This window comes from Magnolia sinica, chromosome 3 (genome assembly GCF_029962835.1).
Source record: "Magnolia sinica isolate HGM2019 chromosome 3, MsV1, whole genome shotgun sequence".
Taxonomy (NCBI): domain Eukaryota; kingdom Viridiplantae; phylum Streptophyta; class Magnoliopsida; order Magnoliales; family Magnoliaceae; genus Magnolia; species Magnolia sinica.
This window is the reverse complement of record NC_080575.1, coordinates 42,940,681-42,962,705: the sequence shown is the minus strand read 5'-3', so window position 1 is coordinate 42,962,705 and position 22,025 is coordinate 42,940,681. Positions and strand designations below refer to the sequence as shown.

Below are 22,025 nucleotides of genomic sequence, written 5' to 3'. Positions count from 1 at the left end.
TCCTTGCCTTGGATGGATGATGCTACACAAATCACTTGTCGGATGATCCTAGCTGCCAGATTGCTCTTCTACAAATGGATGCTTAATGATTGAAGGTAATGTGTAGCCAAAGGTCCATTAGTGATTGGATGGCTGGATTTTTGGAGGGGATCTCAGCGTGGTTTTAATTATTGTTTGATAAAACTCAATATTGTCCAAGTTGTATTTATTTTGGCCTGCAATGAAATAAGTCACCTAACTAGTACAAGATTGAAATTGACCATGCAGGATTGCAATGGAAGAGTCAGGGCTACTAGTACTGGTTATGGTTTGCAAGTGAGTTTCACTCCCAGCTCCATTCAAAGTACGGATTATGAGATGAATAGGGCTCATGACGTAAATGGTCTAGATCTAAAAGTTGGGGCTCGCCTATTTGTAACACTGCCTAAATGAAAAGCCCATTAATTTGCACCTAGCACTGTGTACATAGTCTTTAAACTTGAAAACTTGACCTTATAAGAAAGTTTGTTGAGTGGAGTAACTTAAGGTTTTTTGCATTTTGCATTCTATTGCTCTCAGTAATATTTAATATTTAAAAATGACAAGTAATGTATATTTTGGAGAGTCAAATTGAGTTTTGGCAACCTTACTTCTTAATTTTTTTTCTGAGTTTTGTCCAGCTTTTGCGAGTTCTTTTCTTTCTTTTTTCTGAGTTTTGTTTAGTCAACTAAGGCTTGACCAATTCGAGTTTTTTCCAAGTCGAGTTTATTTTTCTTCTTTAGACCAATTTGAGTTTTTCCCGAGTTGAGTTTTTTTTTTTTCCTTCAGTTTTCAAATAGAGATATGCAACCACTACTAAGGTCCTCATCACCATATCTAACATCCAAGAGGATTAATAAGGTCCTCATCAGGAAACACATGGCTTGTCGACATGCATGATTCCATACATTTGGGACCATGGTTTGTGAAACAAACCTTTGATTCAATGGACCATACTTTGGATTAAGCATCTCAAATTTTCAAGATTGGAAAATCTAACCCTTCAATCAATTGTCTATTGGCAGATGATTATGGAGAAAGTTAAGCAATTATTAACATTCAACAGAGAATATGTTAGGACCTTATCTAGGATATTTTAGATGCCCCAGTTTGATTATTGCTTGAATGTGTGCACTCTCGGATTTGAATCTCTTTTGGAAGCTTTGGGTCACTATACTCTTCCATCCTTGAGTCCAATATACTTTTTTCCTCCTTTTATTCCTGTGTAGGTGGACCCCTTCCAGAACCACCAAGTATATCATTTGCAAGAAACAAGTCCACCAAGATGCTCAATATTATCATACTCGTGCTTACACAAAAGGGTAGGCGGTGAAGACACTACGACAAAAAAGGCCTCTAACGGCATCAAAAGTGTCGGCAAAGGCCAAAAAAAGCACCGGTAATACCTTTGCCGGCACTCAGCAATCGCCGACAAAGGAGTGCGTTGGTAAATGCTTTATCGGCTCTAATCACCCTTTCCTTGTGCTTTTTGGTCGCCGTAATTCAATAGCTTTTTACCGGTACCAATCCTGCATTTTACCGGCGCATTCTGCTGGCCACCGTTAATAACTGGAAAAGTGCGGTAAAAGTCTGTCCAAGCGCTGGTAAAAGTATTTCAAAACATGGTTTTTAGCGACATTTAATCATGGAAAAACACCGATTAAAATCTATGCAAGCATTGAAAAAAGTCTTCGGAGGGGCTACAAAGATTTGACAAGCATAGGTTCAAAGACGTGCAATCTGCAATGTAGGCCAGTAAATTTTTTATTATTATTCAATTGAAACCTGTATTTTAAAAAAAAATATATTTGAAACCTAAAAATGTTGCAATAAAATTAAAACTAAATATTGAACAAAAAATATATTACTTCACAATTATATATATATATATATATATATATATTTACAACAATTAGTTAAAATGGTCTTAAATACATTTAAAAAAATCCTCCATGTGGTCCACTCCTAGCTAACGTCAAAATATTTCTATGCTTGTGGGCCTGAATTTAGGCGCAATTGATCAAATCCTACACACATAAGGAGAGAAGGTCAAAAAGTAGCATTACATGAAGATAGAATAAATGAATTTAAAAAATAAGTCATTAATTGCAAGGTTGAAACAATACCATGTGTGAGGCAGTGGGAGAGACAAAATGGGTGAACAAGATAATGCCCTCTTAAGTAAAAGAAATGAAGATGATGAAGACATGCTGCCTTGGAAGAAATAGATGAAAACCACCCATGTCTACTCATAGATGAGAGAGGCCTTGCCTTCGTTGAGTTTAGGACCCATCACCCTTGGCTCAACCATGATGGGACCACATGCCTACATGGCCCACATAGTGGGTCCTGCTACTGCAGATGGGCAATGTTGACTATCCTAGACACTAGATTTCCCTATTAAACATATGACCATCCACCATTTCCATTTTTAACCTTATATTTGGAGGCCAACCAATCGAATAATTCCAATCGATGTGATATTTTGTACCACTGCCCATCTATTGTAGGTCCCACTATTTGGATGGTGTTTCATGAACCCATTTGCTCATAGCCCAACATCTCATTTCCATATCCAGTTCAACATTTCCTTCCCTTGACAGATCTTACAAGACAACTCTTAATCACATGACCAACACTGATTGTCCATGTTTATGACATTTTGCCGTATCCACTGTAACTGATTTAGCAAAAATGAATTTAAGAGGTTAAGACAATGATCACATACCCGTTGGTTTTGCATGTTTGATAGACATGGTGTATATGGATCTTACAGTTCTGGTCAGGACAAAACATCATACATTCCACCTGAACAAAGTATAACTTCTCCAAGAAAGAGAATATGAGTTAGCAAAGGTATAATCCAAAAGAGGCAGCAGTTGTATGTAAAGGAAAAAAGAAAAAGCCATTGAAACAAAGGGAAATGTCTCTAATTTCACTAACTTATTTTATTTGGACTGATGATCAAACCCTCCATGGTATATAAAACCACAAACCCACGAAAGGACGATTCACTTACAAAATGCACTCATTTGTATAAGAAATTATATGTGCCATCAACCATAAATCAAGCTGACTTGTTTTTTCACAATTGGAATACGACTTGAGGCGGATTAGACATGACATATAGCAATGTCAGCATACTTAGCTACTCAAGTTAGGATATGCACACTATACGCAGGTTTTCAATTCGGACAAGCGGCACCATGGTTCAGCAGTCTAGGCCATTGGTCCTTGCATGCCGCCGTGGATGGACCACTCCTTGAATATGACCGATGACCGACACAGAAAAATCCTTAGTTTTCAAACTGTTGCTTGGAAATAAATGGCTGATAAGAGAAATGCAGCAATGATCCACATTCAACTGAAAAAGGGTCAAAGATTGGTTATTATAGTTCTAATAAACGGTGGCATAAATAACACCAAAATTTTGCATTAATCTCTGAAAAGGCTGAGCTATATGTCCTAGAGGGGGGGGGGGTGAATAGGACTATTACAAATAAAAATTAATAAACAGAATATAGACAACAAATAGCCAAAAAGAATGCAAATAACTGTAACACCTCGAAAATCGGGGGTCGAGCAAAGCTCAACTCCCAAGTTCCAACGCATCACTTATGCAACATAGATAATGATGTTTAAATGTTGTCCATATAAGTGCATTAAACATTGGGATTATACTAAATCAGCATATCATACTTCAGAGTTAATATAATTAAGCAAGCGGAAGACTGAGATAGATATATAAAGTACACACGTGTTTCTCAACCTCCAGAGTATGAATGTGTTATCAGGTTGAACATATACCTAATTTGTTTCAAAATTTATAAAATGACAAAATGTGAATGTATGACTAATCCATATAATCCCTGAAATCCTGGCAACGCAGCTCTAGGTCTACATAGACCCGCTTGAAAATTGCACGTAGGAGAACTCCTCCTTCTCGTCTAAGAAATCCAACTCTGTCGCATAAGCCACATCGTCATCTGCAACTAAAATAGGGTCTGGTTGGTGTTTTAAAACACCATCCCAGAGTGGGAGTGAGTGATCAACTCAATGGTATTATAAGGCAAAGGTTAACATGTTATCAATTCAGTCAAGCAGTAATGATAAAGCAGTACATCAATAACTTCTTAATTACTTCTTGTTAATGCAGGAATGATATGCATTAATGATGCATGCCTTCGCCTGCACTCCCTCAGTGACTTCATCTCATGATCGTGCATGGCAAACTCCCTAAACATGCGCTTCCTCGCCAAAGCACATGCAATGCGGTGCATGGTCGAGTTAGCTAAGTATTTAATTAGGCTTATTCATGCAACAGATTTGGGAAGCTAAGGTAACTCCCTTTATATCATTAACCCAAACGGAAGATCCATCTAGGGTCGTCAATCCTAGTAAATCACATACGATAGGCAAGTTATAGGGCATCACTCCTAATAAAAAATAGTGGATATGCAAGTTCAAGAGTTTACACTAGAGTTCACTGTGGAGAAGTTTGTCATCTCAGCGTAAGCCTAGTTTATACTCGAGGTCACTATGGAAAGGCTCGTCACCTCAGCGTAGGCCGACAGCTCGAATGCAGTGTCCCATACCACCGTATTCGGTTCACGAGTTTGGGTTGCTCACTGGTCACTATGGGGAGGCTCGTCACCCCAACTTAGGATGACAACTCAACCACACTATCCCATACCACCATGCCCGGCTCATGAGTCTTAGCAGATCGTGGTACCATAGTTGGAATGGATTTTACTTTGGTAAGTGGTACCTTAGATTTAAATAGTAGTGTCCATACATGGTAAACACACAATATATGCCAATCGGGTTATTTGACTAGTTCGATTGGTACGAGCACACACTGAATTAATCAACATGGAGCATGTAAGCACTCTAGTGGCCTAACCACTGTCGATAATCACCGTACAGCTCGAATTCATCGAATATATCCAATGTGGCGAAACTAGTTCGACCACTCAATCGGGAACCATTACCGATTGCCTGGACTACGTAGTAGTCCCAATCATACTCAGATGCAATAGGTAGTCACATATGTTAATCATAACAGCATTTAACCAAAAATTCAAACATCATTCTCATTTGAGCATTTTATTAAACACATTGAACATGTTGTGATACATACGCATTTCATCCATAAATTACATGGTAGCAATTTACATTACATGAAGGAAACTATAAATATAGATAAGGTAGTTGAGAATCCTATCTCAGCACCCTTATTAAAATCGATTCATTAAGCAATTTCTCATTCAGACATTTTATCAACCACTTAGACTACGCACTACTAAAGATGTGAACTAAAGTTGTTATAGCATATATTATGGCAAATCCTTTCACAAAGGAGTTGTCATACGTAGGTAAGCATAAATCATAATTTCAATTTCATTTAAACATAAGGAATGCATTATATATTCACATAGTTCACACACATGTATAATTTATCAAATACATCATAACTAAGATCATATGGTAGTAATCAAGTTAAACATAAATCATTACTGACATTGAAAGCCTTGAAAACCATAACCTAAACGTTTATAGTCTGCACCTTTCGCCAGTTAACTCGTTTCGAACTCGGTTCGAATCCTGTGCACGCGGATACAGAACAACAGTACCTAAACATCAAAATAGGTTAGCTATTTCGCTAATTCCTCTATTTAAATTCCTAAAACAAGATTAGGGTTAGGATTCCTTACCCAAATCGTAGCTAGAATCGATGGTGTATGGTGGGGAGGCGAAGCGGTGTGTGGAGTCGTGGGAAAGGATCTCAGCAATGATCTCCCTATCTCACTCTCTTCTCCTCACTCCTTTCTCCTCTTCTCTCTTCTCTCTCCTAGGGTTAGAGAAATTCATATGTAATGAGAGAGGGGTGGTTTAAGGTCCTTATATAGGCTCAAAACTGATGTCAATGGCCTCAGGGCCATTGTATACTTAGGTTATAGCCAAAGGGTGCCTGTCTTTGACTAACAGGGCCCTTAGGAAGGTTCATTTCTCACCTAAGTCATGGAGCAAGTCCCCTGACAATGGATCTATACCAGGACTGTGTTTATGGTGTGATCTGACAACCGGATCGGCTGTGAAGGACCTGTATCAGATCAACGGTCGTCAATCCTCGATCAGGGCCCCAAGTATGCCAATTGGTGCAGGAAAATTTTCTTGATCCATGGGTGTATTTGGGTTAGAATCTGATGGTCTGAAGTCTTCAATTTTGCCCGCAAGCGAACGGTCCAATTCACTTAAGTTTGGGTTTATTTTCTAAAGATATCGCGTTTCTCACACACTTCGCTCAGAGCTCAAGTTATACGTTTCTGGATACTATTTAGGCTTGATTCCCGCGATGGTTATCAAGCCCAGTAAGACGGTCGTAACCCTATAGTTTCACAGTCATCAGACTTTCGACGGGCAGTCCAGGTTCGATACGGAGTTTCAATGTGCTCTCGAGAGCAACTGGGTTTTGGAATTTTTTCGAGGTTTTCAAGTAATGTTGAGCAAACAATTTTAATGATTTTGGGTCTTGCAGTTTGTATAGATAGTGGTTCAAGCTAATCCACTAATTAATTCAGTTTAATACTTAATTAATTTTTATTTAATTTCCAAAGTATACGGTCCTTAGGGATTTCTGCCTGAGGTGGTACTCGAGTCTTTGTATAGATTTTTCTGAGACGTTACAATCTACCCCTCTTAAAGAAAAATTTTATCCCCGAAATTAGTACCTTTTTGTACTCCTCGAGGATCTAAGGGTAGTTCTTATGGACTTCGGCTTCTATTTCCCAATTAGCCTCTTCCTCAGTGTGGTGAGTCCACAATACTTTCACAAGTGGAATAACTTTGCTGCGTAGCACTTGTTCCTTCTTATCCAGAATACATGTTGGTCGCAGGATATAGGTAGCATCTTCACTAGTTGCACCTGCTCCCACTTAATAATATAGGAAGGGTTAGGAACGTATTTATTCAGAATTGATATGTGAAATACGTTGTGCACGCCTGCGAATGGTGTGGGCGAAGTGAGATGGTACGCTACCATACCCACTCGGTCTGGAATCTGGAATGGACCAATAAATCGAGGTGTGAGTTTCCCTTTCTTGCCAAATCAAAGGACTCCCTTCATGGGGAAAACCTTAAGAAATACATGGTCTCCCACTTCAAATTTCAACTGTCACCATCGTGTTTCGGTGTAAGCCTTCTTTCTGCTCTGGGCTGCGAGAATCGACGCCTGATAATATCAATCTTTTCTGAGGTCGCATGAACTAAATCTGGGCTAATCAGGCTCTTCTCACTAACTTCTGCCCAACAATGGGGTGCTCGACATGGGCGCTCATACAATGCTTCGTAGGGAGCCATGCCAATGCTCGCTTGGAAGCTGTTGTTATAAGCGAACTCAGCATAGGGAAGATAGTCATCCCAACTATCCTCGAAATCAAGCACACAAGCTCGTAACATATCTTCTAATATCTGATTTACCTGTTCCGTTTGCCCATCAGTCTACAGGTGGAACGCGGTACTAAACTTCAGTTTCACTCCCATTGCTTCCTGGATTTGAGTCCAGAAAATGGACATGAATCGCGTATCTCGATCTGACACAATCTCTATAGGAACTCTATGCAGACGTACGATCTCTTTGATGTACAGCTTGGCCAAATCATCTACCAAGTTTGAAACTCTAATCGGGAGGAAATGAGCTAATTTCATCAATCAGTCCACAATCACCCAAATGGAGTCATGCCCCTTTCTCGTCTTCGGTAATCTAGAAATGAAATCCATATATATGAAATCTCATTTCCATTCAGCTATGTGCATGGGCCGAAGTAAACCAGGAGGTCGGCGATGCTCAGCCTTGACCTACTGGCACGTGAGACAACGTGGTATATAGTTTGTTATGTGGACCTTCATGTTGTTCCAAAAGTATGAACACTTCATGTCTCTGTACATCTTCGTACTGCTCGGATGCATTGCGATCCTTGAATTGTGAGCAGCGTCCAGGACTTCCTTTCTTAAATCATGGAGATTCGGGACGCATAGGCGGCCGCGATATCTCAAACCTCCATCTAAGCCAAACCTCCATTCGAGGTCTTCACTATCACTCGCGCGTTCTCTTATCTTCGCCAACAGTTCATCTTTCTTCTGAGCCATAATCATTCGGTCATCAATAAGTGGCTGTATGTGGATGGGTACGATGCTCTCGAATGGCTCCTCTACTATAAGCTTATGTTCAAAGTCTCGCATAAACTCCACCATATTCCATTCTTCTATCATTAGCGAAGCTGCAAATTCTATTGTCTTCTTACGACTCAACGCATCGGCCACAAGGTTAGCCTTACCAGGATGGTAGGAAACCTTAAACTTGAAGTCTTTCAAGGTTTTCATCCAACGTCGTTGCCTCATATTCAGGTCTCTCTGCATGAATATGTACTTGAGGCTCTTATGGTCACGAAAGAGCTTGAACTCTCCGTAGAGTTAATGTCTCCATAGCTTTAATGTGAAGATAGTTGCTGTCAATTCCAGGTCTTGCATGGGGTAGTTTTCTTCGTGTTTCCTCAATTGTTGCGAGGCATAGGCAATCACTCTATCCTTCTGCATAAGAACACATCTCAAACCAACACGAGACGTATTAGTGTATATATTATATCTGACCCCCTGTTCTAGCAATACTAGCATGGGTGCGGACGTCAGCTTGTCCTTTAATTCCTGAAAGGCTGCTTCTGCCTTCTCGTTCCAAGCAAACTTAGGATCCTTTCGAGTGAGTTGCGATAACGGTCTGGCTATCTTGAAAAAAATCCTTAATGAAGTGGATATAGTAGCCTACAAGTTCGAGGAAACTCCTCACTTCTATAATAGAACCGGGCTGCTCCCAGTTCTGAACTGCGGTCACCTTGGCAAAATACCTTCCTTGGACACCACGTGCCCTAAGAACTTGACTTTTTCCTTCCAGAAGTCGCATTTTCGGTACTGATCAAATAACTAATTCTCCCTGAGAGCATCGAAGACTGCTCGCAGGTGCTCTTCATGATCGTTTCGGCTCTTGGAGTATATCAAAATGTCATCTATAAATACGATGACAAACCAGTATAGATACGGTCGAAACACCCAGTTCACGAGGTCCATGAACACGGCTGGTGCATTCATGAGTCCGAACGACATCACAAGGAATTCATAGTACCCAAAACTAGTTCTGAATGATGTTTTCTGCACGTCTTCATCCCTGACGCGCAACTGATGATACCCAGACTGAAAGTTGATCTTTGAGAAATATTGTGCCTCTTTCAGTTGGTCAAACAAATCATCTATCCTGGGCAAAGGATACTTGTTCTTCACTGTCACTTGGTTCAACCTACGATAATCAATACACAATCGTAGCGATTCGTCTTTCTTCTTTACAAACAATACAGGGGCTCCCCAAGGAGATACGCTAGGCCGTATGAAACCTGAGTCCAACAGATCATCAATCTATCTCCTCAATTCCTCCATTTCACATGGAGGCATGCAATACGTCCGTAAAGAAATGGGTGTCGCACCAGGCACAAGGTCGATAGTAAAGTTGATCTCGCGTCGAGGAGGTAGTCCAGGTATCATCCTGAATACGTCTGTGAAATCTTGGACTACAGCGGTGTCCCCAAGTGTTGGACCATCAACATTCTCCAACAAGGAAGCATAACAACTAATGTGATAGGGCCAATTGACCTACACTGGGAAAGTAAAGGCCGTGCCCTCAGGTCCATGGGCTGTCACCAATCTGGTATCGTAGTCGATCTCTGCCTTCATCTTGGTGAGTTAGTCCATACCGAGGATGACATCATAATGACATAGTGGGGCAACAATCAGGTCAACGAGCACTATTCTGCTTCCTAAGTCTATCGAGCAATCCTTACAAATCTTGGTAGTGTCTGAGAAGGTCCCTCTGGCGGTAAAGAGTCTCACCCCAATCATAGGAGTAGTTTCCAACACTATCGCTTGACTGCTGTGCATGATACTATTGAAATGGTGGACCCGATATCCACCAACAGAAATACAGGTGTACCTTGGATGTTGGCAGTGACTTCAAAAGCCAATGGTATTGCGATTGCTGACTCGGATGCTTCAACTGCAAGCGCATGTACACATGTTTATTGTGAACGATTCGGTTGCACTACCATAGGTCGTTGAGGCGGCCTACTTCGAGGTATAGGTGGTTGGTAGAATGGTTGTGCTAGCGGTGCCGATTATAGAGGTGGATCTAATATAGCTTGTAGTAACTGATGATTGATCTTCTGAGGTGGCGTAAAGCCATTGTCCCTCATCTTAGTAAAGTAGTAGATGTTTGTATGGCTCATTCTCTTACAGTAGGTACACCATAAATTTGATCACCTCGGCTAGGTCGGTGGAGCCGTAAGCCTGGGAGGCAAATTGGCACGTGGTCTCTTGCCGAGAAATGGTTGATTCGAAAAATCAGGTCGAGGCCTCAAGCCCATGGGCATATGTGTACGGGATAGTCTATCTCCATCCTGCTTAGCTCGCAGGGACATGTTTACTAGCTCAGCATAGTTGGGAATGCTAGCGCAACACATCTTTGTGCAGATATCAGGCCGCAGACCCTCAGAAAATCATCGCATCCTCATCGGCTCATTTGCTAAGATCAGAGGAGCATATCTGGCTAGCTCTGTAAACCTATTTTTATACTCTGACACGGTCATTCCTCCCTTTCGAAGGTGAAAAAACTCATCCTCCTTTTCATTACGATAAGTGAGGGGGAAGTACTTCCCATGAAAGTGGGTCTCAAATGCATCCCACGTCCACACGTATCTAGCGGGAACGGTTCGTAGGATGTTGTCCCACTATAGACTAGCTTCCTTCTTGAACATATATGTAACCATCTCTACCTACTCTACCTCAGTACAGTGTAATGGTTTCAACATCTTAGATATACGATCCAACCAGTATTCAGCCTCCTCGAGTCTGTGAGTACCCACAAAAGTGGAAGGACGGAAACGTTAAAAGCGCTCAAAAAGACCACTGGTATTCATATTCCCAGTAGGCTGCACAGGTGGTGTGGGGGGGGACCGATTCATGTTCTGGGCAATGGCCCCTGCAATGGTCGCCAAAAACTGCTGCTGCTGCTGCATCAAAAACATCATCTGCTCCAACCTATCAAGAGGAAGAGCCGACTGAGGTACATGTGGCGTAGATGTAGACGCACGGTTTTGTCCTAGAACCGATGCTGCATTCTGTGTTGGCCCATTGGTGGAGCCAGTGGCCGGCTGTGAATTCGGCATGATGTCACTATCCGGGCCTAAGCTAGGGTTCGTATGGTATCGCTTAGGGGAGGTGCCCCGTCAATCGATTCGCCAAGTGCAAGATGTGTCATATTCCGAGTGGTCTTCAGAGGCATTCCCTATATACAACATAAGGTGCAACACATGTAAGATTTAGAATAACATTACTCAATTTCTCAAACATTCTACACATTCTAATTCAAAATAGCTTCATGCATTTCATTTAACCAAAAATTGTCACAATACATGGGATGTAGTATTACATAAATCACGACAGAAGATGCCTGTGAGCTAATCTAGTAGAAGTTTCACACCGACTAATCCAACATATAACTAAGACTACTAAGGCTATCACATAGAAAGCAAGAAACAAAGCAAACCAAAAGACGACTGCAGCATATGTCTAATCCTCTGACTCTAGCGAAGGTGGAGGTGCACCCTTATCTTGCATACAGCACAGGAAAGTCTTCAAGGTGTGAGACATCTTCTTAAATTTTTGATTCAGATAAGCCTGATTCTCTTCAAGCTTTTACTTCAATTCGGCCTGGGTCTCCTCGATTTCCTGACTCAGGACGGCCTGATTCTCTTCAATCTGAGCCATGCGAGCTTCTAAGGCAGCCCGATCACGGTGGTCTTCATGTGTAGCAAGAGGAGGCTGCCTATTGGCATCTTGGGCCACCTCTTCTTCCTCTTCCTGCTCTTCCTCATCACTTCCCTCTTCATCACTTCCTACTCCCACTCTTCCTTCCTCCTCACTTCCTTCCCCTATTTCATTTTCCTCCTCATCTTCACTACTTTCTTCCTCTTCACTTTCCTCTTCTATCTCATCCCCATACTCATCGAGACGGGCTTGGCGTTGTCTAGGGCCAATGCCCATATTGTTGAGCGTGGTTTCACTGATGATATGGATCGGGGCATGGTTCTCCATATGGAGTCGGAAGCTGAAATTTCGGGTGATCTTACAAATAAGTTGACAGAAGGGAAGTGAGGCATCTCCCCGTGTAGACTGTGCAGTACCCATAATCTGAGACAATACGAATGTAAGCAGGCATAGCTTGTCTCCCTACCAACTCTGTATAGGAAATCCACCATGAGCTGAGTACACTCTGGACGGTTACTCCACCTAAGGTACATGTTATACGTGAATATGTGGTAGAGTAGGCGGAAATCGTTTGTCTTTTTAGTTGATGCAAGGCTATTCCCTCGCCTCCACCAGTCAAGCTGGCTGCAAAGGAAACGTGTGCGGCAATTTCTTTCTCGTTCACTAGTAAGGTTTGTCTCGCTAGCATGTACCAGACCATGTTCCATACCCATGATATGAGTTATCATGTCTACATTGACTATGGCCTCCTCTCTTCCTAAAGGGACAGTAAACTGCAGCGGCTCCAGTAGCGAGTCCTGCATATGAGCATAAAAGGCACGCACTACCCCTTCACTCGCATGGGTATTTCCCTCAAATATGGGACCGCATCCACTTTCCAGGAGCATGTCCATCACTAGGTACAACCCAAAAAGCCTTTCATCCACATGAGTCTTGAATACAACTTTTCGGTTACGGAACCTACTAAATTCGACGCCCACCGATAGTAATCTTTCAATGGGGATCCGCGGGTCAAGATCCCACTTTAATCTTCTCTCTCGCTTGGTGCTCATGCTTGCTTTGGCACCCGTCTTCTTCCTTGAACGGGTTGGGCGGCTAGGCCCGGCTTCATCCGCAGACGCCCTCTTCTTTCCCATAAGGGAAAGTAGTATAGAGAGGGAGAAGATAGTAGCAACTAGCTCAAAAAGAGTCATGGGGTTGGAAATGCTTGAAAGGTGAGATGGGTTTATGGATTTGGAGGGCTATGAGACACAAAAGAGAGCTTTTGTACTCAAATAGGTAGGAAATGGGAAGATGGAGAGTTGTATGAGAGGGATTTTGAGGAAATGGTGGTGGTGGGTGCAAGATATGGAAGAAGATGAAGCTTGGTGTGTATGGAAGGGAGATTTGAGAGGGAAAAAAGGGATTTTAGAGGGGTTTTGAGAGTTAGGAGGGGGTGAAATGGACAAAGGGGAGCAAAGGGGACCCAAATAGCGTGCTCCCACATGAAAACGAGGCCCCACACATGTAGGTGAGGGTGGTGGGCCGCCGGAACCCCGGGCCCGTCGCCGCTTGCTGGAGGTGGGCGCGATGCACCGCTGACCGAGTGGTGCTGCCGCCTGGGGGCGGTGGCCTCCCCCTCCCAGGGTGCCAGAAAGATATGGGGGACCTCCTGGGTCCCACCAGATTTTATGGTATGGGCTCCCATGCCCGTGAAATGCATTTCCTCGACCCATTTCACACGTATTCACACCTTTTGGCGTGTTTTAAGTTTGGTATTCGCTGACTAATAGTTTAAACTCATCGATTGACGGCCTAAGAAGGAATCGAGATCATTTCACATGATCTCGAACGCGTACGGGTCACATTTCAATGGCTAATTTCCCCCGTTGGCACAACCTTGGGATCCTACGATCATTTCTACATTTTTCGCCCCCCATCCTAAGTCAAAGTGTGTCATAGTGCTTCATATTACCATAACCCAGGAGCATTTAATCCAAATCATGCTCTAATACCAACTTGTAACACCCCAAAAATTAGGAGTCGAGCAAAGCACAACTCCCAAGTTCCAACACATCACTTATATAACATAGATAATGATGTTTAAATGTTGTCCATATAAGTGCGTTAAACATGAGCGGGATTATACTAAATCAGCATATCATACTCTAGAGTTAATATACTTAAGTAAGTGGAAGACTGAGATAGATATATAAAGTACACACGTGTTTCTCAACCTCCAGAGTATGAATGTGTTACCAAGCTGAACATATACATAATTTGTTCCAAAATGTGAATGTACGACTAATCCATATAATCCCTGAAATCCCCGCAATGTAGCTCTAGGTCTACATAGACCCACCTGAAAGCTACACGTAGGAGAACTCCTCCTCATCTAAGAAATTTGGCTCCATTGCGTAAGCCACATCATCATCTACAACTAAAACAAGGTCTGGTTGGTGTTTTAAAACACCGTCCCAGAGTGGGAGTGAGTCATCAACTCAGTGGTATTATAAGGCAAAGGTTAACATGTTATCAATTCAATCAAGCAGTAATGATAAAGCAGTACAGCAATCACTTCCTAATTACTTCTTGTTAATGTAGGAATGATATGCATTAATGATGCATGCCCTCACCTGTACTCCTTTAGTGACTTCATCTCACGATCGCACATAGTAAACTCCCTAATCGTACACTTCCTTGCCAAAGTACATGTAATACGGTGCATGGTCGTGTTAGCCAAGTATTTAATTAGGCTTATTCATACAGCAGATTCAGAAATCTAAGGTACCTCCCTTTATATCATTAACCCAAATGGAAGATCCATCTAAGGTCGTCAATACTAGTAAATCACATACGATAAGCAAGTTATAGGGCATCACTCCTAATAAAAAATAGTGGATAGGTAAGTTCAAGAGTTTATACTCAAGGTCACTATAGAGAGACTTGTCACTTCAGCGTAGGCCTAGTTTATACTCGAGGTCACTACGGAAAGGCTCGTCACCTCAGCGTAGGCCGACAGCTCGAATATAGTGTCCCATACCACCATATTCGGTTCACGAGTTTGGGTTACTCACTGGTCACTACAGGAAGGCTCGTCACTCCAGCGTAGGTCGACAGCTTGACCATGGTGTCCCATACCACCATGTCCAGCTTATGAGTCTTAGCGGATCGAACACCATGGTTGAAACAGGTTTTACATTGGTAAGTAGTACCTTAGATTCAAACGGCAGCGTCCATACATGGTAAACATACAATAGGCTAATTGGGTTCTTTAACAAGTTCGATGGGTGCGAGCGCATAGTGAATTAATCGACATGGAGTGTGTAAGCACTCCACATGGCTTAACCACTATCGATAATCACCTTACAGCTCGAATTCATCAAACATATCTAATGTGGCGAAACTAGTTCAGCCACTCAATCGGGAGCCGTTACCGATTGCCTGGACTACATAGTAGTCCCAATCATACTCAGATGCAATAGGTAGTCACATATGTTAATCATAACAGCATTTAACCAAAAATTCAAACATCATTCTCATTTGAGCATTTTATCAAACACATTGAACATGTTGTGATACATACGCATTTCATCCATAAATTACATGGTAGCAATTTACATTACATGAAGGAAACTATAAATATGGATAAGGTAGTTGAGAATCCTATCTCAACACCCTTATTAAAATCGATTCATTAAGCAATTTCTCATTCAGACATTTCATCAACCACTTAGACTACGCACTACTAAATATGTGAACTAAAGTTGTTATAGCATATATTGTGGCAAATCCTTTCACAAAGGAGTTGTCATACGTACAAAAATCATGTATTCTATATTAATAGTCATGGCAAGCGCAAATCATAATTTTAATTTCATTCAAACATTTCAACAAACACAAGGAATGCATTATATATTCATATAGTTCACACACACATATAATTTATTGAATACATCGTAATTAAGATCATCTGGCAACAATCAAGTCAAACATAAATCATTGTTGAGATAGAAAGCCTTGAAAACCATAACCTAAACGTTTATAGTCGGCACCTTTCGTCGATTAACTCATTTCTAACTTGGTTCGAATCCTACGCACCCGAATACAGAACAACGGTACTTAAACATCGAAATAGGTTAGCTATTTCGCTGAATCCACTATTTGAATTCCTAAAACAAGATTAGGGTTAGGATTCCTTAACCAAATCGTAGATAGAATTGATGGTGCAGCGATAATGGGGAGGCGAAACGGCGTGTAGTCGTGGGAAAGGATCTCAACAACGATCTCCCTATCTCACTCTCTTCTCCTCACTCCTTTATCCGCTTTTCTCTCTTCTTTCTCTAGGGTTAGAGAAATTCGTATGGAATGAGAGAGGGGTGGTTTAAGGTCCTTATATAGGCTCAAAACTAATGTCAATGGCCCTAGGGCCATGGTATACTTAGGTTATAGTCAAAAAGTGCCTGTTTTTGACTAACAGGGCCCTTAGGAAGGTCCATTTTTCACCTAAGTCATGGAGTAAGTTCCCTGACAATGGATCTACACCAGGACTATATTTATGGTGCGATCTAACAACCGGATTGGCCGTGAAGGACCTGTATCAGATCAACGGTCGTCGATCCTCGATCAGGGCCCCAAGTATACCGATTGGTGCAGGAAAATTTTCCTGATCCATGGGTGTATTTGGGTCAGAATCTGATGGTCTAAAGTCTTCAATTTCACCCGCAAGCGAACAGTCCAATTCACTTAAGTTGGGTTCATTTTCTAAAGATATTCGCATTTCTCACACACTTCGCTCAGGGATTAAGTTGTGCGTTTCTGGATACTATTTGGGCTCGATTCCTGCGATGGTTATCAAGCCTATTAAGATGGTCGTAACCCTATAGTTTCACGGTCATCGGACTTTCGACACGCGGTCCAAGTCCGATACGAAGTTTCAATGTGCTCCCCAGAGCAACTGGGTTTTGGGATTTCCCTGAGATTTTCAAGTAATGTTGAGCAAACAATTTTAATGATTTTGGGTCTTGCGGTTTGTATAGATAGTGGTTCAAGCTAATCCACCGATTAATTCAGTTTAGTTCTTAATTAATTTTCATTTAATTTCCACAGTATACGGTCCTTAGGGATTTCTGCCTGAGGTGGTACTCGGGTCTTTGTACGGATTTTTCCGAGACGTTACAATAACAAAAGGAAATAACAACCTCAAAAATCAAGTATTGAGAGGTTGATACAAACTTGGTTCTAAGGACAACCTAACACCAAAAACCAATGGTTTATGGCAGGACAACCTTACTAGAACGTGGGTGAGTATTAAAAACTCAAACTCAAGAGGATATGAAAGAAATAGAAACTAATCTATTACAACATTCACCACACAACACTGAAATATAAAGATTACAACTTTCACATCCACCAATACATCCCATAATCATGAACCATAAAAGATAAAGAAAGAAATCACACATCCACCAAACACGGAGAATTATAGTGGTTCGCTTGTGTGTACACCAACTATAAATAAACAGCCACACAACTACTCCACTCCTAATATCCTCTCCCTCGGGATATTAGCATTCACTAATCAAAATAGATTTTTCAAGGTTCACCTAAAACCTTCACAATTGTGTCTTTAGATGGGCTTACACAATTCAAAAAAACCCCTAGCTCTGAGATTTTCTAGATCACCTCATACAAAACCAAAATAGAGATTTGCTGGAACAATCTCTGTAACGTCCCAAATTTCTAGGGTCGGGCAAAGGCTCAACTCTCAAGATAAGTCACATCACTTATGCAACATAGATAATGATGATTAAATGTTGTCCGTATTAGTGCATTAAACATGAATGGGATTTCACCAAATCAGCATATCATACTCCAAAGAGAGATAAATTAAGCAAGCAGAAGACTGTAATAGATATATAAAGTATGTGCATGTTTCATAACCTCCAGAGTATGAGTGTGTTACTGGGTTGAATATATATATATATATATATATATATATATATATATATATATATATATATATACATATATATATATATTATTTCAAAATATACAAAATAACAAAATGTGAATGTCCGACTAAATCATATAGTTCTTGTAATCCCGTCAATCAGTACATGGTCTGCATAGACCCGCTTGATAGTTGGATATGGGAGAACTCCTCATCGTCATAAAAGTCTGGCTCCACCTCGTAAGCCGCATCATCATCTGTAGCTAAAACAGAGTCTGGTCGTGTTTTAAAACACCGTCCTAGAGTGGGAATGAGTGATCAACTTAGTGGTACTATAAGGCAAAGATTAACATGTTATCAATTCAGTCAAGCAGTAATGATAAAGCAATACAACAATCAGGTCCTAAGTACTCTCGTTAATGCAGGAATGGTATGCTGTAATGATGCATGTCTTCTCCTGCACTCCCTCAGTGACTTCATCTCACGATTGTGCATGCAACTCCCACTGTGCACTTCCTCGCCAAAGCACATGCAGTGCGGTGCATGGTCGTGTTAACCAAGTATTTAATTAGGCTTATTCATACAGCAAATTCGAGAAGCTAAGGTACATCCCTTTATATCATTTACTCAAACAATAATCCATCTAGGGTCGTCAATCCTAGTTAATCACATATGATAAGCAAGTTATAGGACAACATCACTCATAATTTGAGAGCGGTGGATAGGCAAGTTCACGAGTTTATACTCGAGGTCACTACGGGAGGCTCGTCACCATCCGTGTAGGCTTATTTTATACTCGAGATCACTACGAGAGGCTCGTCACCTGATTGTAGGCCAACAGCTCGAAATACAGTGTCCCATACCACTGTATCTGGCTCACGAGTTTAAGTTACTCACTAGTCACTACGGGGAGGCTCGTCACCCCAGCGTAAGCCAACAGCTCGACCATGATGTCCCATACTACCATGCCCGGCTCATGAGTCTTAGCGGATTGTGGTACCAAGGTTAAACGGGCTTTACATTGGTAAGTGATACCTTAGATTCAAGCAGTAGCGTCCATACATGGTAAACACACATTAGGCCAATCGGGTTACTTGACAAGTTCGATTGGTACGAGCACATGCTAAAATTAATCGACATGGAGTGTATACGCACTCCTCGTGGCCTAACCACTACCGATTATCACTGTACAACTCAGATTTATCGAACATATCCGTTGTGGCGAGACTAGTTCGGCCACTTGATAGGAAACCGTTACCGATTGCCTGGACTACATATTAGTCCCAATCATACTCAAATATAATAGGCATTCATATTTGATAGTCAAAACAGCATTTAAAAACCAATTCAAATATAAATCTCATTTAAGCATTTTAGCAAACACATAGTCAACATATTATCATACATATGTATTTTGTACATAAATCACGTAGTTGAATTTAAATTACATGAAGGAATCCATTCATGTAGCTAAGGTAGTTGAGAATCTTATCTCAACACCCTTAATAAATGGATTTCATCAATAATTACTCATTCAGACATTTTATCAAGCACTTAGACTACACATTTCAACATACATGAATTAAATTAGTTATAACATATACTAGGGCAAATCCTTTCACAAAGGAATTGTCATACATATAACAGTCATGTATTCTAGATTAATAGTCATGGCAAAAACAAGTCATGATTTTACTTTCGTTCAAACATTTCAACAAACACATGAATGCATTATATTTCAACATAGCTCATATATATGTGTAATACATGGAAAACATCATATCTAAGTACATATGGCAGCAATCAAGTTAGTCATAAATCATTAATTGACATTGAAAGCCTTGAAAACCATAACCTAAACGTTTATAGTCCGCACCTTTCGTCGGTACGCCTGTTACGAACTCGGTTCGTACACAACATCCCCGTGTACAGCACAACGGCTACCTAAACATTTAAATAGGTTAGCTATTTCACCAATTTCTTTGTTTGGATTCCTAATATAGATTAGGGTTAGGATTTCTTACCCAAAATGAAGTTGGAATCGACGATGTAGCGATACGGGAGAGATGATTTGGTATGTGGAGTGGTGGGAGTGAGTCCCAACAACGATCTCCTCATCTCTCACTCTTCTCCTCACTCTTTTCTCCTCTTTTCTCTCTTCTCTCTCCTAGGGTTAGAGAAATTCGTATGGAATGAGAGAGGGGTGGGTTAAGGGCATTATATAGGCCCAGAAGTGACGTCAATGGCCCCAGGGCCATTGTATACTTAAGGTATAACCAAAGGGTGGCTGTTTAATTCCAACGGAGCTCATCTGGAGGTCTATTGCTTGCATACGATCTGGAGAAAGTTCCCTGACAATGGATCTATGTCAGGTTAAGATTTCAGTCTGATGGGATTAGTGGATCGATTGTGGAGGGCCCGTTTCAGTTCAACGGTCATCGTTACTCGATTAAGGCCATAAGTATACTGACATGTGTAGAAAAATTTTCCTGATTCACGGATAAAGTTTGGTCAGAAACTGACGGTCTGAAACCTTAAATTTCACCAGCAAGCGAACAGTCCAATTCACTTAAGTTTGGGTTCATTTTCTAAAGATATTCGCGTTTCTAACACACTTCACTCCAGGCTCAAGTTGTGTAGTTTTGGATACCATTTGGACTCGATTCCCACGATGGTTGTCAAGCCCGGTAAGGTGGTTATAACCTTATAGTTTCGCAGTCATCAGACTTTCGATGTGCGGTCCAGGTCTGATACGGAGTTTCAATATGTTCCCGAGAACAATTGGGTTTGGAGACTGATCCTAGGTTTTTAGGAAATGTTTTGGGTCTTACAGTTCGTATAGAAAGTGGTTCGAGCTAATTCATCGATTAATTCAGTTTAGTACTTAATTTATTTTCGTTTAATTTCTACAGAATTCGATCCTTAGTGATTTATGCCTAAGGTGATACTAGGGTCTTTGTACGGATTTTTTCAAGGCATTACAATCTCACAAACTAGAAATAAATTGAATTACAGAAAAAGTAAAAACTTATCTGTATGACGATTCTGAAGCAATCTGGTAAAACCAACTTGATGACGACGTAGATGTTCAACGTTTAGTCTCACAAGTGTATAGGGTTATAAGTCTAGATGATTTTTAATTAAATCAGCAAGGGCTTTGTATTGATTTTGATCTCAAGGAAGGGTAAATTAAATATCCCTTTTCAAAAATGAGAATGGAATAAAGAATCAAAATAAAAAACAAGAGCTACTTTAAAGAATCTTAAATATGCATAAAATGGCTTAGAATGTACTCAAAATTATCTTAGAATGATTGCTTAAGAATGATAAAAATTGAATAGAAAACTCTGAAATTCAAGCACTATTTATAGGTGAAAAATCGGTTCGCACGACTTGCCTTTGGTTAGCTATGACTGGCCTTATCTAAACAAAATTTTAAAAATTCTAGCACGATAAAAATTTTTCAGCTGCACGACTGGCCTTGTGGGTCCCATGACTGGTCGAGTGGCCTGGTCAACTGGTTGTGAGCACCACACAACTGGTCGTGTGAGTCCAGATTACTCACTGGAAAATAAGTCGAGCATTGGTCGAGCACTATTCACATGACTGGTCGAGCAGTTTTCAAGACTGGTCATAGACCAACAAAAAAATTCTGAAAATTCATAACAAATCCTGAACTAATTAAGGAAATACTAGGACTAGTCGAGCCAGTGTTAGAGCTAGTCGAAAGAACAGAATTTTACACTTATAAAATGACTAAAATGACCAACCGAAAGTATGAAATGATCTAGGCATGATTTAAGGTCAATCATACCTTACTTGTGAGATAGAACATATGAATACTTAATCTATCGATCACTTTAGTAACTTTAATTCTTACGATCTTCGAAGCTTGAACTCAACATACCAAACATAATCTTCAACTAGGTCTTGAGTTCTTGGACTTTTTTGGTTCCGGACCTTGAACTGCAATATTCTTGAAAACTTTGTCTTCACTCAATATATGAAAGTCTTCACTTTCTTCTAGTTTGAAGATCTCGGTAAGTTCGTCGCAGATATCGCCAAGATAGATTTAGCACGAACAAAACGAACGTCGAAGATTCAATGTGAACAGATGCACAAGCTTCATACAAATCAAGATACAAACTTGAATTGGTTTGTCACATCAAAATTTGACAATACTTAGGGTTTATCAACATGGCATTTTCAA

The 22,025-nt window shown here is 40.8% G+C and overlaps 1 protein-coding gene across 3 annotated transcripts in view; it reads right to left on the bottom strand.

Annotated features, from left to right (window-relative positions):
- Positions 1–1,932: 1,932 nt before the first annotated feature.
- LOC131241530 (cysteine-rich receptor-like protein kinase 6) overlaps positions 1,933–22,025 on the bottom strand; it is a 42,261-nt gene continuing 22,168 nt past the window's right edge. For 2 of the 3 annotated variants that reach the window (XR_009169097.1, XM_058240294.1), the window contains one exon: positions 2,617–2,841. Coding sequence is in view for 2 of the 3 variants with exons in the window: in XM_058240294.1 (XP_058096277.1) it covers positions 2,719–2,841 (123 nt within the window). In the remaining variant the exon portion in view is untranslated. Of the gene's footprint in view, positions 2,046–2,616; positions 2,842–22,025 lie in introns of those variants that run through there. The other variant, XM_058240295.1, reaches the window with a different exon arrangement.